Source organism: Anser brachyrhynchus (assembly GCF_964034855.1).
Source record: "Anser brachyrhynchus genome assembly, chromosome: 7".
In the NCBI taxonomy this organism is placed as follows: Eukaryota; Metazoa; Chordata; class Aves; order Anseriformes; family Anatidae; genus Anser; species Anser brachyrhynchus.
The window spans coordinates 23,353,719-23,373,789 of record NC_137701.1 but is presented as its reverse complement, the minus strand read 5'-3'; the positions used below and the strand labels follow the sequence as shown (position 1 = coordinate 23,373,789).

The 20,071-nt window shown below is 38.5% G+C and overlaps 1 protein-coding gene across 28 annotated transcripts in view; it reads right to left on the bottom strand.

Annotated features, from left to right (window-relative positions):
- The window catches only part of FIGN (fidgetin, microtubule severing factor), a 387,924-nt gene that overhangs the window by 82,554 nt on the left and 285,299 nt on the right, over nt 1–20,071 (bottom strand). For 5 of the 28 annotated variants that reach the window (XR_013954005.1, XM_080601232.1, XM_080601231.1 and 2 more), the window contains exon 2: nt 1–20,071. This exon is cut by the window's left edge. The exons of 21 other annotated variants lie outside the window; for them this stretch is intronic. Coding sequence is in view for 1 of the 7 variants with exons in the window: in XM_080601225.1 (XP_080457351.1) it covers nt 19,902–19,926 (25 nt within the window). In the remaining 6 variants the exon portion in view is untranslated. 2 more of the 28 variants (XM_080601235.1, XM_080601225.1) reach the window with 1 other exon arrangement.

Sequence of the window (20,071 nt, the reverse complement as noted above, 5' to 3'; positions counted from 1 at the left end):
CTCGGGCGGGAACGCTGACGGGAGCCGCGGCCTCGGCCCCGGCCCCGGCCCCGGCCCGGCGCGTTGGGGCCGCTGGTGCTGCCGGCGGGTTCGTGCAGAGCCCGGGGGGGTGCTCGGCCTCTCCGGCTGCGCCTCTGCGTGTGTATTTGTGTACGTGCATCCCCGTGTGCAGCTGTACAAATGTTTACGCGTATGTATGGAGACGTGCTGAAACAGGCTGCGCTGGCTCCCCTGCAGCCATACGTAGTGCTCAGCGCTGCCAAAATATTCCTACTCCAATTCTGCGCCCTGATGCAGCTGCAGTTTTAGACACACGCACGCACGGGCTGCATACGTGCATCCTATCCGCACGTCATTTGCTTACACGTAGTACCATGTGCAAGTAGCTTTATCTTCAAAATTCCGCTTGCTAATTTATACGGAAATTTGACCTCCGATACAATAAAAAACACATTTTAACCGTTTTCTAGTATCAAAACATTATTCCCATGAACGATTCCTAGTAAACTATTTCTTCCAACTGCAAGGTTCGAGAGGGTTTGCTGCTTGTAGATGCAGGTTGGGGGTTGCTATTTTTTTCCTTCCTCTCCTTCCCTTTTTTTTTTTCCTTCCCCTCTATGATTTATTGGATGGTGAGCAAACCCACTTAAACTATAGTTGTCCGTATGAATCACTAATTTTCATGTTTCTAATTAAAATGTAAACAGTGTAATGAAGACATCAAGTTTTTAGGCAAATGTCTCTTCCAGTGCCACTTGGGGTATGGTAATTACTGAAGCAGATCTATGGATGCTCCCGAATCCTCTACAAGTCCAGATTAAAAGCATTACTGCTAAACCTTGCTTTTTACACCAGGGAATTGTGTTCTCTAACCTATTCCCAGTTTGCTTACAGATGCAGATCTGTACAAGCCTTTATAACTAGTCATTAAAAAAAAAATCAAAATAGAAGTTTATCACAGAAATGGAACAGTTTGTGGGGAAAAAAAGGTGATTTCATTTAAAATAAAATTTGATTTCACTTTTATGATTACACATAACTAGCATAGTAAAACCTACACTGGAAACTTATCATCTTAGTGCTTCCTTCAGAAAAAGAAAAATAGGTTAGGAATTACTAAGATATATATGTATTTCTTAAAGCATAAATGATATTTCAGGCCTGGGTTAAAATTCCTATTGTCCCCAAATGCGTGTTTCACAGTCAATTAATTTAAAGATATATTAATCAGGAAAACATTAATAAAAAAATAAATCTATTATCTAAGAAAAAAATATAAATGCCCATTCCAAATACAAAATGCATGATGTGCAACTGAAAGTCTTTTGTTATATTTATTCCGGCCTTTACGTCTCTATCTGAAATTTGTCAGAATTTATCCTAAAGCAAATGACCTCTCCTACATTTACCGAAGGAATACAAGTCCTCTCCTGCTTACAATTGTTAATTGAGCCTGTCTGCTGCAGCATCTCTTTCCTCTCCAAATAAGCCAGGATACTTGTTTTACATATTTACTGCCACGCACTTGAACAGTCCTCTGTTTTATAATACTGGGGGTTCCCCCCCTCCCCTCCCTTCTGGAAGCTTTTTTTTTTTTTTTTTCCTTCTGTACTGCAAGTAGCTAAAGCTGCAGTCCACAGTGATATAAAGCATCTAAAATGCCTAGCAGAAGAGGTTTTTCTTCCTCCCTTCTTGGACTCAAAGTCCATATTGTGACTGGTATGGCCAATTTTCATATTATTTTTACATAAATGCTAGACAAGCACGTCTGTGTTGCTAACCTGGATCGTGAAGATGAGAGTGCACAGGATGTATGTGTGCATATGTGCATGTGCGCGTGCATAAACATTTTAGTGGGTGGTCCACCATTTCAGTTGTATTTTACTGGTAAATTACTGCATACAAACACGTGAATACTTCTCAGTAGAAAAAATATACATGGGATTTCAGATTACATCAACTCATAAAGCATCTTGTCCCTCAAATCATAAATGCCTTAGCAGAATAGAACAAAACAAAACATTATTTAGGTGTTTCCTTCAAACGTTTCTGTCCAGAAAAAAAACACATTTAATTAGACAAATAGCATTTTAAAGGCTAGTGCTTCATAACATGGTACTCCTGAAAATGATGTGGGGTTGCAAGTGAAAACACAATTCTCATTTAGCTTTGTGCTTAAGAAAAGAAAAAAAAAATTACACACACACATTCACACATGCTAAATATATATTTTTTTTAATGGATCGAGACAATGGGGAAATCTTATGTCTTCACACTAGTTCCAAGGCCATACTAATCAGGTGTAATTTTTAATGAACACTGACTGTTTGGTGCTCATTCAGGGTATTTCATTAGGAGGTTATTCATTTAAAATAAATGTTTCAACCATATCAAGCTGTAACCTTTCTTGAAATGTAAATGAATGGTTTAAATGAGAAGATTAATAAAGAAGGGATGTTCCAATTCCAAGCATGGCATGCTATGTATTTTTAAATTTGTCTATGCCAGATGCTGTCAGTCAGAACAAAAAACTGTCCAAGCAGACAATCTGTGCGTCTGAATGTTGATCATGTTGGAAAGTAAAGGGGGAGGGGGGAGAGAGTGTGTCAAGGATTCATGGTCCTTCATCTTTGCAGTAGAGCAAACACGTCTCTCAGTATAACGACAGACAGCTGCTTCCACTTTCTAATGTGCCCTAACTTAGATCACTGAAAGAATTGTCAGCACTCAGAGAAACACACAAAGATAACACAGCCAGCTGCCATGAAGGGGGAAACAGCACAGCTCAGAAGAAATGGGATTTGTTCCATTTGCATGATGCTGGCTCCCTTGGGCCCCTTTCTTTCAAATCCAAAGCACAAAAGACAACACTTAACATATTTGCTTAAAGATGACAACCTCATGTTGATTTCATTTGGATGTAACAGTGTCAGGATTACAGATATAAGAATATATTATATCTGTAACAGAGACTGACAAATGTATCCATCAGTGAAACTGTCTGATTCATCTGCTTATACAGCCATTTTACCATCCCAAGGGTGCCATCTAAGTAGTAACTTTAGAAGACTGAAGGTCTAATTTTATTACACCACATTTCAACCTACTAAACAATATTATTTCTAAAATAGATCATTTTTATTGGAAGTCTCCCTGATGAAAAATCCAGTAGACACCGGAGAATTTATGAACTGTATGGGTCCTTTGAACTCAATATACTGCCCATTTTAAGCAACTTTCTTTATATACGATCAAAACCTAAGCTCAAATAACCGAAATTGAGTTAAAAACATAGATGATAATGGTAGCTATTTTAATATTACATCATAGCCTGTCACTATTTGAATATCTGCTGTGTGGCAGCCCGTCACTATTCAGAGTGCTTTACTACATCCTTGTTACAGTTCTGCATCAACAGAATAGTTTCTTCACAGGAACTCTATGAATAATTATTGCTCTTCGATACACTTTGACCAGCTACACAATCTAATTTTTGGTTGACGTTTTCACTGGGCAGCCTAAAAGTCGCATGAAAGTGACCGAAAGCCGAACAGCCTGGTCATTGCATTACGCTACAGCTGCAGAAACAGAAAACCAAACTGAAGGGCGCACGCTTGTAAGATTGCCTGTCTGCGCAGTTTTATGGACTGGCCTCTTTTTTAATCAGATGAAACAATTAGGCTGTGGTTACAGTCCGGTTTCAAATGCATTACGCTGAACTGTCTGAAGGCAAAAGCCTGCCTCCCTCCCTCTGCCCACCACCACCGAGTGACTCTGCATAACGCTCCCCACGCACGCCGCTTTGTCTAGAGGAACTCAAACTGCTTGTTGCTGTCTGCTGCCACCAAGAACTGCACTGTAATTCACTAGATTGAAGTTGTTTTGTAAAATGGAGTTAACTGCTGTACGTGGAATTTCAGCACAGCAGATGGTTACCAATCATTATTTTCAATTTGTTTAGTTTCAAGTAATGGGGCTGGTTGGGAGGAGCAGGGAGGACAGGAATGGGGAGAGTAGGGAGGCTACGTACACTGGCTCGCCCCACAAGTAGTGCTAGGTGGCGTAGTGTTAAAGGGAGGTAAAAAAAGGCTCTGCTCTGAAGTGCAACAAAGCTAAGCAAAAATAAAATAAAATAAAAAATTGTTTTAAATCAGATTTTTTATTTTTCATCTTATAAAGAATACGACATTTAAAAGGGGGCACTTATTGATCAATTCATGCCCTGTTCAAGAGTTAACTTACATTTTAAATATTGGAAATGTGGACTTTAAAGTTTCCAGAGGTAAATTGTCTCTATTCACATTTTGCCATCATTCAAGTTTAAATCACTCTCTACTATAAGTGGTTCGGTTGTTGAACTGGAAATGGAAAAGGAACCATTTATGGACAAGTGCACATGAACAGAAATTAAGCTGTAAATATCTGGGCTAGGCCATTATTGTAGTCCAGAAACATCTGGGGCTGAAGCCCAGGCTGGGCCCCACTCCTTCAGTGTTCGGGTAATTGCTTAGATGATTTATAACTTACTGTTTCTATTAAGAATGGCTTAAAGAGAAATTTGGAGCCTGAATTCTAAAATGATCTTCAAGGCTTTGCTCTTGCTTTCATTTGTTCAGGAGAGAAAAAAATAAAAAAAAAAATCCTTTGCTATTTTTCTCCCCTCTCCGATGTTTCAGAGCTACAATGTTCCACAAGGACAAAATTCACACCTTTCTACGTTCAGACCAAAGGCATGACACGGGCAGACCTTCCAGCAGCAAAGCTGAAGACCATTACATTTGAGGTGCTCAGTGCTTAACACTTCCCACCAAAATTCACTTTGAATCATTCTCCCCATATAACTACTTAAATTCCCATAAACTCTATCAATACCTTCATGGAATATTCTCTTGTCCCTGCTCTTTCGCTCCACCTGAGAGCCTGTTTGGCTCTGCCACAGACAAGATGGGCAGAGGCGCTGCAGCATCGCCCTGCCAGAAGCCGGAGGGGATGCTTCTGGCTCTGGGACTGGTTTCCCCCACTCCCTTCAACATCGCCTGAATTTCTTGGCTTCCAGAGCAAGCTGTAAAAGCCACTCATTTGACAGGGCTTGTGATACTGTTTTTTGGAGGACAACAATAAGGGAAATGCTTGCATGAGATCAGTCTTCTACTGGCAGTTAGGGGAAAAAAGATTGCTCTCTCCCAGGCAGATCAGCAGGGACAGTCTCTGACTGTAAACCACTCTGGCATCAAAAAACTTGGTTATTTAAGACTGACCAGATACCCTAACTATATTTCCACCCCTTTTCCATGACAGCTAAAGCTTATTCTAAGCACACCCCTAAGCCTACAGGGATGAGGTTTGTAAAGGTTTGGCCATGCAGCCCTCCAGGTGCTGCGCTTCCTGCTGTACATCGGGCCCCCTCCTGCCCTGCCCAACCAGGCAGTGCCAAGCGAAGGAACGTGTTTGCAACCTGGGTGCATGCAAGGTCTGAAGTGACACACTAGTGACTGTCCCAAGCCCATGGGAAAAAACAGATTTGACGAATCGCAAAACAATGCCACCATTATTTCACGAGGAAATCAACTATACTTTGGCCACAGATGATCAAGACATAAAAAATATGACCTAGTGCTTCTACAGAGCATGCTTCATCTTGGGAATTTTTCTCCCCCGCATGTCCATAAACTGTGTCAGTACATAAGACTGACAAAAACTCTGACATTTTAAGGCAACAGAAAATTTTCCATGTGGGGTTGCATCAACCTAGGAACACACTAAATACATGTTCCAAACCGCTCACTGCTAAGTGGCCAACTCCCGCAACAAATTTGATCCAGTGTTACCTGTAAGGCAGACACCACACACTTCATAAAGCAAGCAGCTTTTCTTTTTTTTTTTTTTTAGTTTCTTTTAAATAAAAAGTTGGAAAGCTAAGTGGGCATTGAGCACCGATCTCCCAATTACAAGACGTGACCTACAAAATAAAGAAAGCCAATTCCCATAACTTTTGCTGGATTCTTTCTCATTTTTTCCCTGTGTTGTACAGAAATGCAGAAACTCAGTAATGCAGTTAAGCTTCAAGCCTCAACGATAAATGTGTAGCTAAAATGCTGCATTCATTCAAGAAGCCAAGAAGCAAGTTCGCCCAGAGCAACAGGCCTATCTGTACGACTCCATGGAGGACTTAATGCAGCCATCAGCAAGAGATACTTTTCTCCTCCTGAAGTGTACATGCTCCAACTACACTTCAGTTTGAACTGCCAAAGTAATACTTCAAAATCTTCTAGCAGAAAGTGCCCAAGGTAAACCAGTACACTTTTAGGAAAGGTCACATACTTGTTTAATGACACTGTATGCAACAAAAAATTTCTTACATATAATTTTTTCCCTAAACACAAATATTCACATTCTTAGACCAAACCTAAACTGTGGATCAGGATGTAGGGGGTGTCTTACTTTATGGCACCAAATCCAAGAATATTTGCTCTTTTGTTCTACTTCAACACATCTAATGAAAAATTGAAGCAGACCAACAGATTTATTTGAATTATTGGAAGCCCTCTGATTTCCAATGGTGATATACTGGAGGATGGAATCATGGTCAAACAGCTGAACTGGAGAACAAGTCTGACTTCACATAAATATCAGCACTTGTAACAATGGTCCATAGGAGAACAAAAAAATGTCATATGGCATTTTGCAAGACAAAGAGTCATGGAACTGAACCTAGGCAACTGGAGTAGGGTAAACTGGGCTTAGTAACACCTAAATAATGTATTAACTAGATTTCAATACACAATAAATTTTAGTGCCTAATTTTGCAAGCCTACAATATTGTGGGCTGGCTTCTGTAGTCCTCACTACAGCAAAGAACAGTGCGTACCTAAAGAAGATTTCTACCAGGTGAAGGAGTAACTGTAAATAGACCACATGATCATACCACAGAGGATTTGAGTCTCCACATTCATAACGACCATTGCTGGTGAGAAAAACCATCACCACCACCAAACAACACAAATACAAAAAAGCCCTCCCCAAGATTAAAAAAAAAGGAAAAGCAAACCACTTAGTACAGCAAAACTGAGGGAATAATGAGAAATACACCCAGAGATTTTATTGTGCAGCACAAACAGGATGCTGTCTGTAGGTGCCAGCATTAGGACTTTCTGCAGCGGGCTGCGTGGGCCAGGGTCTGGCCAAGGAGGTTGCTGGCCTGCCCTCTAGAGGCTGGGTGTCTGGCCAAGGGACTTGCCCGCAGGTACCAAAATACAGAGGAAGCTGCTGGAACTACATCTGTAAGCAATGCTTTCTCCTTTCACTTTTTAAAGTATATTTTATGTGCTCCAAGACACTGTAAGTATTAATACAGCAAACCAAACCTCTAAAGGATTCCTGTCAAGTATAAATACATGCATAAACACAAGATACAATTGAAAAAGTCTTTTCTTAATGAGCTCATGGGTGCTTTGGCACACTTCATGAAATATAGATTTGAAATTTTAAGATGATATATCAATTCCACAGTTGGGCTTTGGAATTAAAATAAAAAATTAAAAAATTAAAAAAATCTACCCAACATCAGTTCGAATTCAGGTTATCCAGACTCTAACACAGCCACACCCAACAAATAACAATGATAAATTTTCTTACCACCCACCCGTGTAGTAATAAAGTGTGGATCTTTTTAAAGACAAAAACATCTCAGGATAAGAACAGGGTAAAATTTTGCTTTGGCAGTTGGTAAAAAGCTCTAATATACCAATTTAATCACACGGTAGTTGAAATAAAGCCCACAAGGCACTTTGTTAGCCCAACGAGCATATCCCCAAGTGGAATTTGGTGCACAAACGTAAATGCATGGCTTTTTTTTTTTTTTTTCCCTTAAGCCATGCATGCTTTTTATCCTTATTATCTTACTACTGACACCGAGTAAGTCTTATTACAGCTAACCAGGAAACAAACTTGCTTGTCTGGAATCTAGCGTTGAACTACCCACGACACTTTTGAAACCATACACTGGTAAATTATATTACAACATAAAAGAGATTCCTCCTGAAAGTGGTTATCCTGTAAGAAACATGGATATCCAGCGTTTCTTTTTGCCATGTAAGGAACACATTAATAGCTATCCAGTCACAGTCTTTTGCTTAAAATATGCACAAAATACGCCAATTTGAAAGTGGTTGGCACACAGAGTAAAAAGAAAACACAAGGAAAATAGTTATTTTCACCTCTAAAAGGATAGTTAAGTGATAAATTAACATCATTAATGAAAACCTCATTATTGCAACTACACAATACTATCGTGCCTATTCGTACTTAATTTTCTTGTGGAAATTACATTATACAACGCAGCGTATAATCGGTTGTGATTGGGGGTAGGAGAGAACCAGTCGTTAACTATGACTAAAATGACCGGTTTTCCAGTGCAGTTGTCTTCTAATTAAATCTAAGTGTGGAGCACAGTCATTGAGATATGCTGTAATGATTTGCTTGGAAGTATTTTTCCCTTTTGTTTTTTCCCCTCTGCTCATCAGACTACCTTACACCTTTCAAAACTAGAGCAGGAAAAAAACCCAGTGGGCTCCTGGCAGATGCCATGCCAAGGCAGGTATTACTCACCATCCTTCCGCCCACATTCGGGAAGGCAGCTCATCTCTTTCTTAGCTCTTCCCACTAACAGGTACACACTCTGAAGCTCAGAACGGCACCTCAAGTGCTATTTCAAAAGACAAGCTTATTAATGACAAACCAGACTGCCATTTTATCGGCAGGAGAACACATACAGCTGCAGCACTCGGTGCTGCATCGGGCTACGGTGGTTCGTGGGCCAGGTGTCAGTACCCAACAGCAGATACCCAGAGAGCACCCTAGGAGCATATTAAGCGGGTCCAACTTTCCCCACAGCTTATGGTTAGTATTTTCGACTAGATCAGACTTGGAGAAGAAATAACTTATTATATCAGAGTCTCTTATCTTTACAGTGAAAGACTGCAGGTCACCTGGTAGAGGACACAACAGATATTAAAGTGATTACAGCCCTGATCTTAGCCAGGCGATGGAGTTCGGTGCATGGGCATGGGGGAATGGCAGCTCTCCCCGTCGCCGAAGCGCAGCGTTCCCACATTTGCTGTATTTCAAACACAAAAGCATCTCACGGGGGCAGGACACGTTAGAGGCTGGGAGCGGGGCCCGGGTGGGCAGGGAGGGGGCACAGGGTGGCTTTGAAAAAACAGGGAGCAGAGCGCCTATTTCCCTGCAATGGCTTGGTACCGGCCAGGCTTAAATAATGGTATTGCAAATTGAGGCCCTGGGGAATTTAGAGTGTACAAGTGAGCTTTTGTTTGCCAAACCCCAAAAGGTATGTGGGAGATTTGGGGGTTTGTTTCCATTTAAACGGCATATGTATTTCTAAACCTTAAGTTAAACTGTTTTACCCTGCTTATTGTACAGCCTTGCTGATCTGATACCTGGTAGGAAAACCATTTCTCTTAGCCAACATAATGACAACTACTTAAAGTAATGATTATCTGCTACTGTACATAGCACTCCCATTTACTTCCCTTCAGAATGAGGGAAGAAACTTTTGAATGAGGAAGAAAGCAACAAATCTAATGTAATATACTTCACAGGAAAAACATAAAATAAAATACAATACAATAAAATAAAATACAATACAATACAATAAAATAAAATACAATCAAATAAAAGACAATAAAATAGTGTATGTGGCGGGGCACGGGAAGCAACTGCGAGAAAGAAGAGCACAGCTAGAAGCCATTTGAAGGGATGCAACCTTTCCAGTGTAAACACAACAGCTAATTAGTATGTTGTGATTTTAAAACACATTTTATTATTAGAAACTAAAACAGAATTTTGCACTAAAAAAATAAATCTTATCCTGAAGTTTTTAAAGCAGGTGGACAAAACCGCAGGCACTTATAAACATCCACCCTACTCTTCCCTCCCCATGCACGTGCAAAAATTGGGTTACTTCTCTGTAAATAGGCTTAGCTCCTGTAAATATACCTCAGGATTTTAGGTGTACTTTTTCACACTGTAAGATTGCTATACAAAACCAGTTTAATCTAACTCACTCTGATTATTATTAGAAACTCATTATTTGAGGACATCTATCTTTACAGTAACCATGTGCCGTTAAGGAGCACAATGCCCATAATTGTTTAAAAAAGCCATGGGGGGTGGGGGAAGGGAGAAGGGGATCAGGAGGTGGGAGAAGGTAACGAAGGGAGGTTTTGCAATTAGAGCAGCAGCATCTACTGTGCATTTTGCCCGCTGGAATGTTTACACATTAACAAACTACGTTTAAAGTTTCCTCCATCCAAAATCATAAATGAGTCGCTTGTTGCACTTTTACTCATATTTTTGTCCTGACGCATTCAAAATGTGTTCTTACAACCACCAGGAAAAATCAAAAGCCCTATTTACTCTATTACAGACCCTTGATACCTCAAAAGAGAGAGATCGTACCATTTAGTAAGTACAAATACTGCTAATGCCTGCCTTTTTCTGGGGAAAATTCCCTATAATCCCCCTCACCTGGTTTCTACGATTTGTTGCGAGCCTGCATATTCAAAGTCCATACAGATTGCAGGGACTCAGTGCCTCTGATAGCAGAGCACCAGAAGTGGCAGCCTGAATTGCACTTGCTGAGATGCAACACTCTTCGTGATGTTATCTCAGCCACTCAGAGCCTTCAAGCTCAAGCTGCAGCTGTTCTGGCAGCTCCCAAGCAGAAAGGAACAGTAACTTTAGCTAAAAACTACTAGCTGGTAATGGATGGCAAGGAATTCCACTATCTCTAAACAGCTGACACCTTGGAGAAAAATAAATAGTTGTGTGCTATTTGCCTACTCCAGAAATAACAAAACACCTTTCCCTAATCAGTGGTGAAAATCGCTACTCCAGTCACTACTACTGGTGTCAGTGTGTCCATTATTCTGTACCACATGGATAATCTGCTCAGTGATGGAAGAAATACCACATTGTAACTCCTTGAACATTTTTAACTAATGAAAACTTCTAAAATGTCATTAATTAAGGTGCTGGGTACTCAATCTCTACAAGCACACAATCAGATATGATTTACCTACATGTAACTTAAAAAAAAAAAAAAAAAAAAGAAAAAGCTTCTCAAACTTCTTAACTATCTATGTCTCAACAGAGACAGTCGCTGCGTGTTAAGGTGTGCTTTTGATATGTCTGTCGTGTTGACAAACGCTAGGGGCCAAATAACGAGAAGTGCTTTGTGCTGCTTGTTACATGGCATTTACCGAGTTTCAGCTCCAGCTCTCTACCAACACTAATATTAATCTGGAAAAGAGATAACATTTCTCAGTAGGAATACCATGGCATCAGCAAAATTAATGTTAACACTAAAGTTTGTAAACTGAAAGCAGAAAAACACACCAGTGTTGTAGCATAAAGAATTCCTGCATGGGACAGGAGTGTGAAATGAAATGAAATGAGTGAAAGTCAAAGAACAAAATGAAAATCAATTATTAGAAAAGGTTAATTGCAGCATGAACGGTTTCCAAAATATATTTATTTCAGCTTTTATCAAAAGCAGAGAGTAAGAAATAAAGAATTATTAGAAATTCTATAAAGACATGAAAAATTACTTTAAAATCTTTAAAATAGAGTACCTGCCTGATATTTATGGTACGTTCAATACAGCACTAGCATACGTACGTAGTTAATATAAAGCTGCAGATCTAACAATAGGAACCACAAAAATAGATTTTGCAAATTAAGTGTACATTCAGCTAAATAGCTAGAAAATTTACAGACTCCTTCCATATTAAAAATAATTGAGTTTTGCTAGCTTAAACCCAGCAGTTTTCTGACTGCATGGTGATGATATCCAGTTCACCTATTGTCACAGGTGACTTTAACCCTATCTTCTTTCATAAAACAACAAAACACACTATTTTCATTTTGAATTCCTCTATTTAATCATATATATTACTTGCCAATTAAGTTTAAAGCTCTTCATTAAACTTATGTATTTTAAATACAACAATTTCATAGAGATTGCAGGAAGAGATTCATAAAAAATATATGGTCCAAACAGACTTTGCATGCAACAGCATTGAACTATACTTTTAGAGCTGCAAGAGGAAACAGAATTGTATTCATTTACCAAGAATGTGTTTCTACAGTACTGTATATAGTGATGTGGTCCACAAATGCCAACAACAAGGGGCTGAAAATAGGATCAATTCTTTTCCTTCTCAGAAACAATCTTGTAAGCATCTGAGTTCCCAAAGACATAAAAGAATAGTTACTTTTCTGAGATCTTTTGATATCACTCTTCATGGTGGAGCTATACATGAGTGATGGGAGAAATCTCTTGAAAGTAAATGGTGCACCTTCAAGTGTGTTCAGATACATCTTTGCTGTTCCTTTCTGTGTTTCTCAAGTTTTACTTGAAAAGGATGCTTGATTTTTTAAAATTTGGTTTAGGTATCACAATGGGATACCTTATATCAGTCAGTGCTTGCAAACCTTATTCTTCCAGCACAGAATCTAGCTGTTTCTTTCTGTGTCAACACAGGAGGCTGAAGTAATCAGATAGGTCTAAAGAAGACAGGGGACGTTAACCTGTGCTTTCTCAGAATCTATGATGAGTATGTTCCTACTTTCAACATGACCACACTGAGCCGTAAGGTATATAAATAGCTACTTTTCATCTAAAAGCACAGCTACCATAGAAGCTTGCATAGCAGGGCTATCAGTTCATAATATTTAAAATGTCAATATTGATACTATTGTCAGGGATTCATCATTTCTGCATAAAACTTTATCCTTCCCATCCACCCTCTGCTGTCACTCAGTAACATAAAGTAATTGTAGGCTCTTCCCCTCACCACGTCTCCAGAAGAAACACACACACTGTAACATCTGTTGTGCTGGATAGGAATATCTCTGCAGCAGCATAGTTCTCACAGTTTTATTAAGTGATAATTCAAGCTCACTATATAAATGCTTTTTATTAATGACTTGCTTGCATGCTAGAACGGAGGAGACGGAAGGAAGAAAAACCTCTCAGAGGAAAATAGGGATGTTATTTGCAACATATTAAAAGGCAAATCAAATAGCAGTTGCTCTAAATAAATGGGGGGAGGGGGACAGGGGACTTGAATGAGAGCATGAAGACACATTCCTGCCACAAACCTCTGTAATCCACCAGTTCCAGCCCCTTCTCACATCTCCTCTCAACATTCATTTTCAATTTCCATTCAGATTAGCAGGAGTTACACAAGCATGCATTCATGTGCCCCTTAAGTATTTTATGAAACTGAAGATGAGAAACAAAAAGTTTAATTATGACCCATACCAGAGAATCATTCATTCAGACCCTGCTTAATTAGATGTGAGACAGCTATCTTAGATCATGAAGTTGGACCAGAGTATGCTCTTATTCCAAATAAAATACAGATTACTGAAACCAATTTACCATTACCAAACTATAACCAGCATGACATGTGCACATACAAAAAAAAAAAAAAAGCCACACAAATAATGGTAAATAATACAGAAAACAAACCATTTGCTTTAACAGAGAGTGCATGTCACATTAAAAGAAGAATAGGAAAGCGTTAAAAATGGATAACAAAAGTCCAAGCAATACACGATTTCCAAATGTGGAGAAAAAATGGACTTGCATCACCAAAGTTTACTATCGGATCAAAACAATGTCAGCATTTTTCTCCACATCACTTTCAAGATACCTGAAATTTAACTAAATATACTAGCAATAGCTGTTCTATACTTTAAAACAACAGAAAAACTATTTCCTCAATAACAGCTAAATAATATGACTAGTAATTGCTATTTCAGTGTTTCATGGCACACTAGACTACACACTTAATAGCATATTATAAAAAATAAAAAAGCAGCAAGTGACATAAGTCATCTGTAGTTGAATTATTTTTAATTATAACTGAGACAGATGAAACTTTTTTTTTTCAAATGCAGAAAAACAGTTTAAAGAACAAAAAGTTTTATTCCATTATTTAAATATAATAAATAACACAAGGCTGTTCTTTCTATTGTACAAATACAATAGCCATTGTAGTAAGGAGTGTTGCTTACATGATTAAACAGGTAGTTCGGTATTATGATATGTTTGACAGGTACCGTTACCAGCACGGTAGGAGCAGACATACAATATTGTTATTACCATACTGTGTGTGTCGATACCTCGTAGCAATATACCTCAGCAAATGAGAAGCATGAGCTCCACGTTTTCATCACAGCAGACGACTCTGCGTGCTCTAATCAGCGGTGCTCTCTGCAGATTACACCTCCTCGGATCCTTCCCCTTCTCCCACTGACCTGTCAAAGCCCCATCTCCCTCCCGGTTTCTCAAGACTCCGGTAACCAAGACTGACCAACTATTACTCTTTCCATTTTACCCTCGCTTGTCACACAGCTAGACCAACATCAACAGGTATTTAGAAGCAATAGTAGTGAAGTCCACTCGTATTTACAAGGTTGCTGCAAATACAAATTATCTTCAGAGAAACATAATACATATACACGTACCCTCTTTAACATGCTGATCAGGGGGGTGGCAGGTACAATTATTAAAGGACTGAAAGCCTTAGATTTCCTTTGACCTCCATTACAGCCTAGGACTCTCTGCTCCTTGAAGGATAAGATTGTATTTGTCGAACCTACGGTAACATATTGCAAGTGGATTTTCTTCTCTGTTCTTCTCTATTAGCTATCGTCCTTTAAAGGAAAGCAGTTTCAGTAAAGGAGATATATATGCTGTTTTCTGAGATTCAGAGATCTTTTATTTTCCTTTTTTTATTTTTTTTAAATAAAAATAGAATGATCCTAAGGATTTTTTCATGCTTGCATTTCTCACACACTCTATAAAAATATCATTGACATAGGGTGAAAAGGTCACATGCCTCGTAGAAATGGAGCCAAATGCTCCAGTAAGGTTTTTCACCTGGAAAATATCCTTATATCTAATTCTATTTATTGGAAATTTTTTATTATTATTTTAGCAACAAAAAGCTCCAGGTCCTTTCCCAGCCTAGAGTTCCCTGAAGTGGTCTTTCCCATAAGGAAGATAAGTTTTCACTTAGAGGATAGCATCTCTAGCAGCAAGAGTTTAATACTCTGCAACAATATCAGGGATACGCAATCCTGAATTTACAGCTGTTCAAATTACTTTTATAGCTATACTGTTCATTTTGGATCAGATGCTTATCTAAAATTCCATATATTTTGGTAGCCATAATATCTGATTTTAAACAGCTTCCAATAAACCAAAGAACAGTACTAAAAAAAAAAACCAAACCTAAAAAAAAAACCACGCACACACAAAAAAAAAGCCACCGTGGGACAGATTCTGGGAACTGTAAATCACTGTAGCTCTTTAAAGCTAAACCATTTTATACCAGCTAAGGATCGAGTCCAATATGCACAATTCCACTTCAAAGTTGATCTTTTTTTTTTTTTCCCCACAGACACAGTGTGTTGCTTCTCATATGCTCTGCTTATAGCAAATGGGAATTCCTAATTACTTTATCCCAAATTCTTTCTATACTTATTTTATGCCTTTTCTTATCAATGACTTAAGAGGGGGGGAAAGCGCTGATTGATCGATTAATCAAGCTTTATTGACACGCTATATTTTTCAATATTTCAGAAATGTCTGCAGAACAATTTCCTCCAATCATAAGATCAATGAATCAATGTAAAACCCCAGTAATTAAATTTATCAACTCGGTATTTATACATCTGGCACTTTATGAAAGTATTATGTGAAGTTTGTTCTCTTAAGGGATATATTGATTCGGGGCAAAGAGCCAAATATTTCTATTATTAGATCTGGGAATGCTAGATAAAAACTCAGTCTGTTATAAACAACATACAAATGTTTCATATACAGAGATCTCATGCTGATTCTGTACCATTAAACCCACTCCTAGCAAGCAGATAAGCCTAATAATTGATGATTAAGACTACAGGAAGACCAGTCATTATGATCTGTCATTATGATCATTCAATGCTTCTTGTATGCATTCATTGAACAAACATATTGACGGGAAGCGTACAAAATCATTTTCCTCTAGGATTTATATTTTAAAAAAGGAGGAGACCATCTAAACAAAAGCATATTTTAAACCTTGTTCATGCAGTATAAAATAGCCTCAATTAATTAATTAAAATTTGAAACTAAAGCTTTGCAGTCTGAAACAGATTATCACATCTCTCTCCACCATATACAGCACTATTATTAATTAAAAGATGAACATTAAAGCCTAAAGATGACATATCCGATAAGAGCAATGTTAAAAAACAAAGAAGCAAACCCAGCATCCAAACGTTTTTACACTTCAATTTTTAAAGGGCTAGCATACAAACTATTCTGAAATACATGTTTTATTACTGTCCCTTACTATAATGTGTAAGCAAGTAGGGCACAAAAGTTCATGAAAAGCTATTTTACCAGTCATAAAAAAATGAGTAGTACACTTTTTATAACGAGGAAAAAACTCCACTTAAACAAAAAAGTTTTAAGGATAAAAGAATAGTTAATGACATCAGATTGTCATTTGTTCCTGTGAATTGTATGATGAAGAGATCAATAACAATACAATCTTCATATTTTCTAAAATGTTGCTGAAATAAGAGAAGCAGATACACATGTTTTCACAGATGTTCCAATAAATAAAAAACAATTTGTGTACAGAAAGTATCTTATTATGAAGGGGGAAATAACAACAAAAACCCCAAACCCGCCAGATTCATGTAGGAGTCACATCCTGTTACAAACATCAAACAACAATGAGCCTTTATTACCACTCTATGATTCCTTCATTTCAAACATGATTAATTAGCAAGTATTACACTCACCAAAACTCCCACCACGCTGCTGTTTGCTGCCTATTTGCAAATGGGTCTCTATCAAGTATCCATAAGTATTAGTCTCATTTGTGACACTGAAGAAAAGAAGTCAAAGCATCCTGCTTTAAGGAAGACTTCCCTCATACCTTAGCGGAAAAGAAAAGAAACAAAAAAAAAAAAAAAAAAAAAAAGAAAAAGGAAAACACACACACACACCAAACCCCTCTCTTTCATTCAGTTGGAGGGATTCCCTGATAATCCAAACACAAACTTCATGCAAAATGAAAAACTTTTCTAAAAAGTTGCTAAACAACTAAAATGACTGAAAATAAGCACAGACGAGGGAAAAGATCAGGTTAGACTTTGTTTTGGTCTTTTCTGTCTCGAAACCTTGCTTTATATTCAATTTGAAATACGCTGCTTCTCTTGAGAGTGAAAGTACAGTTCACATGTCAAAAATGGAAACAAAAAGAGGATGAGGAGGGGAAGACACACTTAGCAGGACTCTTAACATGTTTTAAGCTGTGCAAACAGATGTCTCCAAACATACCCTCATTTGCAATAAATGTTACTTTGGCAGTAAACAAAACTTTGCTTCATGCGGAGGAGAGGTGAAACCGAGATTAAAAATACAGGAGGAGAAACAAGACTGAGATGAGAGGGAAAAAAAGATATCTGAGATTGCCTCCTCAAACTGAATGCTATAAATACCATCACAAAAAACAACTATGGAAAAAGGCTCAATTAGAAAGCAACAGATGTATTCCTGAGCAAGAAAATATCCCTGATGAAATAATGCACAAGCATACAGAAAGGATCTTTAAAACTACGAACACAGATGCATGCATGGCAAAGGTAAAGTTTCAACGTGAAAATAAAAATTAGGTGGAAGATCCGATACCTCCTTGGTTTACCAGCTCTGTATCACAGATACTTGATGATTTTGTCACGCCCTGAGAGGAGTCATTTTTAAGTGCAAATCGGTCCTACTCTCTCCAGCTTTTTCAATTTTATAAATTTGGGATCAAAAACATCAAAGCAGCTTCCACTTCAGACCTAACTTTTAGAGGATCAATGTGACAAGTCATTGCTTGATAGATGTTTCTCTTGATAAACGACTTGTTCAAAAGAGACATTGTAGCTTTCATTTCCTGACCACAACACACTTTTAATTTGCAACAGCAGAGCTGCTGGAGTGTGACTAGTTCCCACTTTCCAGCCGCTCAGGATTGTGGCACTGTCAGGCCACATACATGGGCAAAACAAAAACTCAGGCAGAGGTGCATCCCCAGCAAGAATTGCAGCGAAACTTTTCCTCAGAAAAGAGCCCCGTTACGTTTGATTTCTCTAAAGAGTGGGCTTTGAACCCCCCTCCCCACCACCTCCAACCCTTAACATTTTAGGGAATGCAGAGGGAAGAGAGGAGAAACCATATCTGGCAATATGTACTTAAGTGCCATAGTATACATACCGCTGCCTGATACTACCGTGTTTATTACACGTATATATATTACCGCTACTGTAATTATTATTATTATCTGGGAATCGCATTTAACAGTCCAAACCGTCCACACCATCCAATTTCAGCTCTCAGCATACTGTCCGATTCCCGATTTAAAATTTATAAATGTAATATCCTCCTCATCACAAGCAGCAGTCCAATCTGCTCTGAATATATATTACAGCTTTAACATCACAGAGGGAAATCTCCCATCTGGCAATCACATTCGCTCCAACAGCTCTAGGAAGAAAAAAAAAAAAAATGTTCCGCTCTCGCTCGCTCGCTCTCCTCCTTAAAACATTTCTCAGGGCAAATTATGTGCATCTAAAATAAACAGTCGCCTTATTGATCGCTTCAAAGTCAACAAGTTCTAAATGCAAAATGCAATCAGATCATTCCCATTGTATAGCACCCGGGATATGTTTAGCAATATAGTCACCTACAACACCAAAATAGGAGTGTATATTGTGCAACTGCTCTCTCAATCTCTTTCTTGCATTCAGATATGTTATTACGAGAGATCATCAGCCACACACGCCAGACCTCCCCTTATCCCAAACCACACACACACACACACACGCACACGCACACACACACGCTCTCTCTCTCCTAGGGTCTCTCTCCATCCTTATTTGTTGCTACCACACGCTATTAAAAGTGAACGTACCCCCTTTTTGGTTGCACAAAACAGACTAATAGTCGCTTCTGTTGTTAGTTCTTTAGCCTTAATTGCATACCTTGAGGTGCATCTCCTGCACCACTAGGAGACCTATTGAAATTCCCCATGCTCCATTTTATCTGACTTTTTTGGAGGAGGGGGCGGCGTGGGGGACTGGAGAGTGACCGTTAAAATGAAGCCAGTTTCAGCACCTGATTATTTCATTCTGCTACACGTTGAGAACAGAGCAGTGGGAACCAGACACTTGTAAACTGAGCATGAAATACCACTTATTAAACAGTACTAAACAGTCAGCCACAACACTGGTTTTGTTTGTTTACATGCAAAACATTACCCCCACCCCACAACAGTTAAAACCTCTAGCAGATGATTACGCTGAAAGTAAAAGAGGGAAAAGCGGACGGAGTAAATAATCAAAAAAAATCATTAGTTTGCAAAAGGAAAAGATGCATTTCAGGCATGTATGCATGACTATGTAGACATATAGGTGCATATATTCATAGCTACGCAATCTCCCCTTCTCCAGTCACCGAGTTTTACTAATTTACATACCATTGGAGTTCAGTGGTGTATACAGTGCACTGCTAGTAACATGCAACTTTAGGTTTTACAACTGAGATCAATACAATAGACAAAACTAATGCTATAATCAAAGCAGAAATGATAAACAAATGATAGCAAGAGAAAAAAAATGCTTATATATACACGAGTGAAAATATACTATCAAACATTAGGTATTTATTACAAAATATTTGCATGCAGAGTCCTCAGTGCGTTATCATGCCATTTAAATTTGTCTTTGCTATTTAGATGCAAAGGAAGTAGATCCCAAAACGGACATACCATAAACACTGGTGCTACTGATCATTTCTTGCTGGCAGCACAAAAAGCTGAATTGGATTTTTCACAAGCAGGAATTCCAAAGGTTGCTTTTCATTAAAGCCACTTTTCCTCTCAGCTATCAAATGTCACTGCCTTGAAACGTGGGCCCTTTCGTCAGGTATTCATTTAAC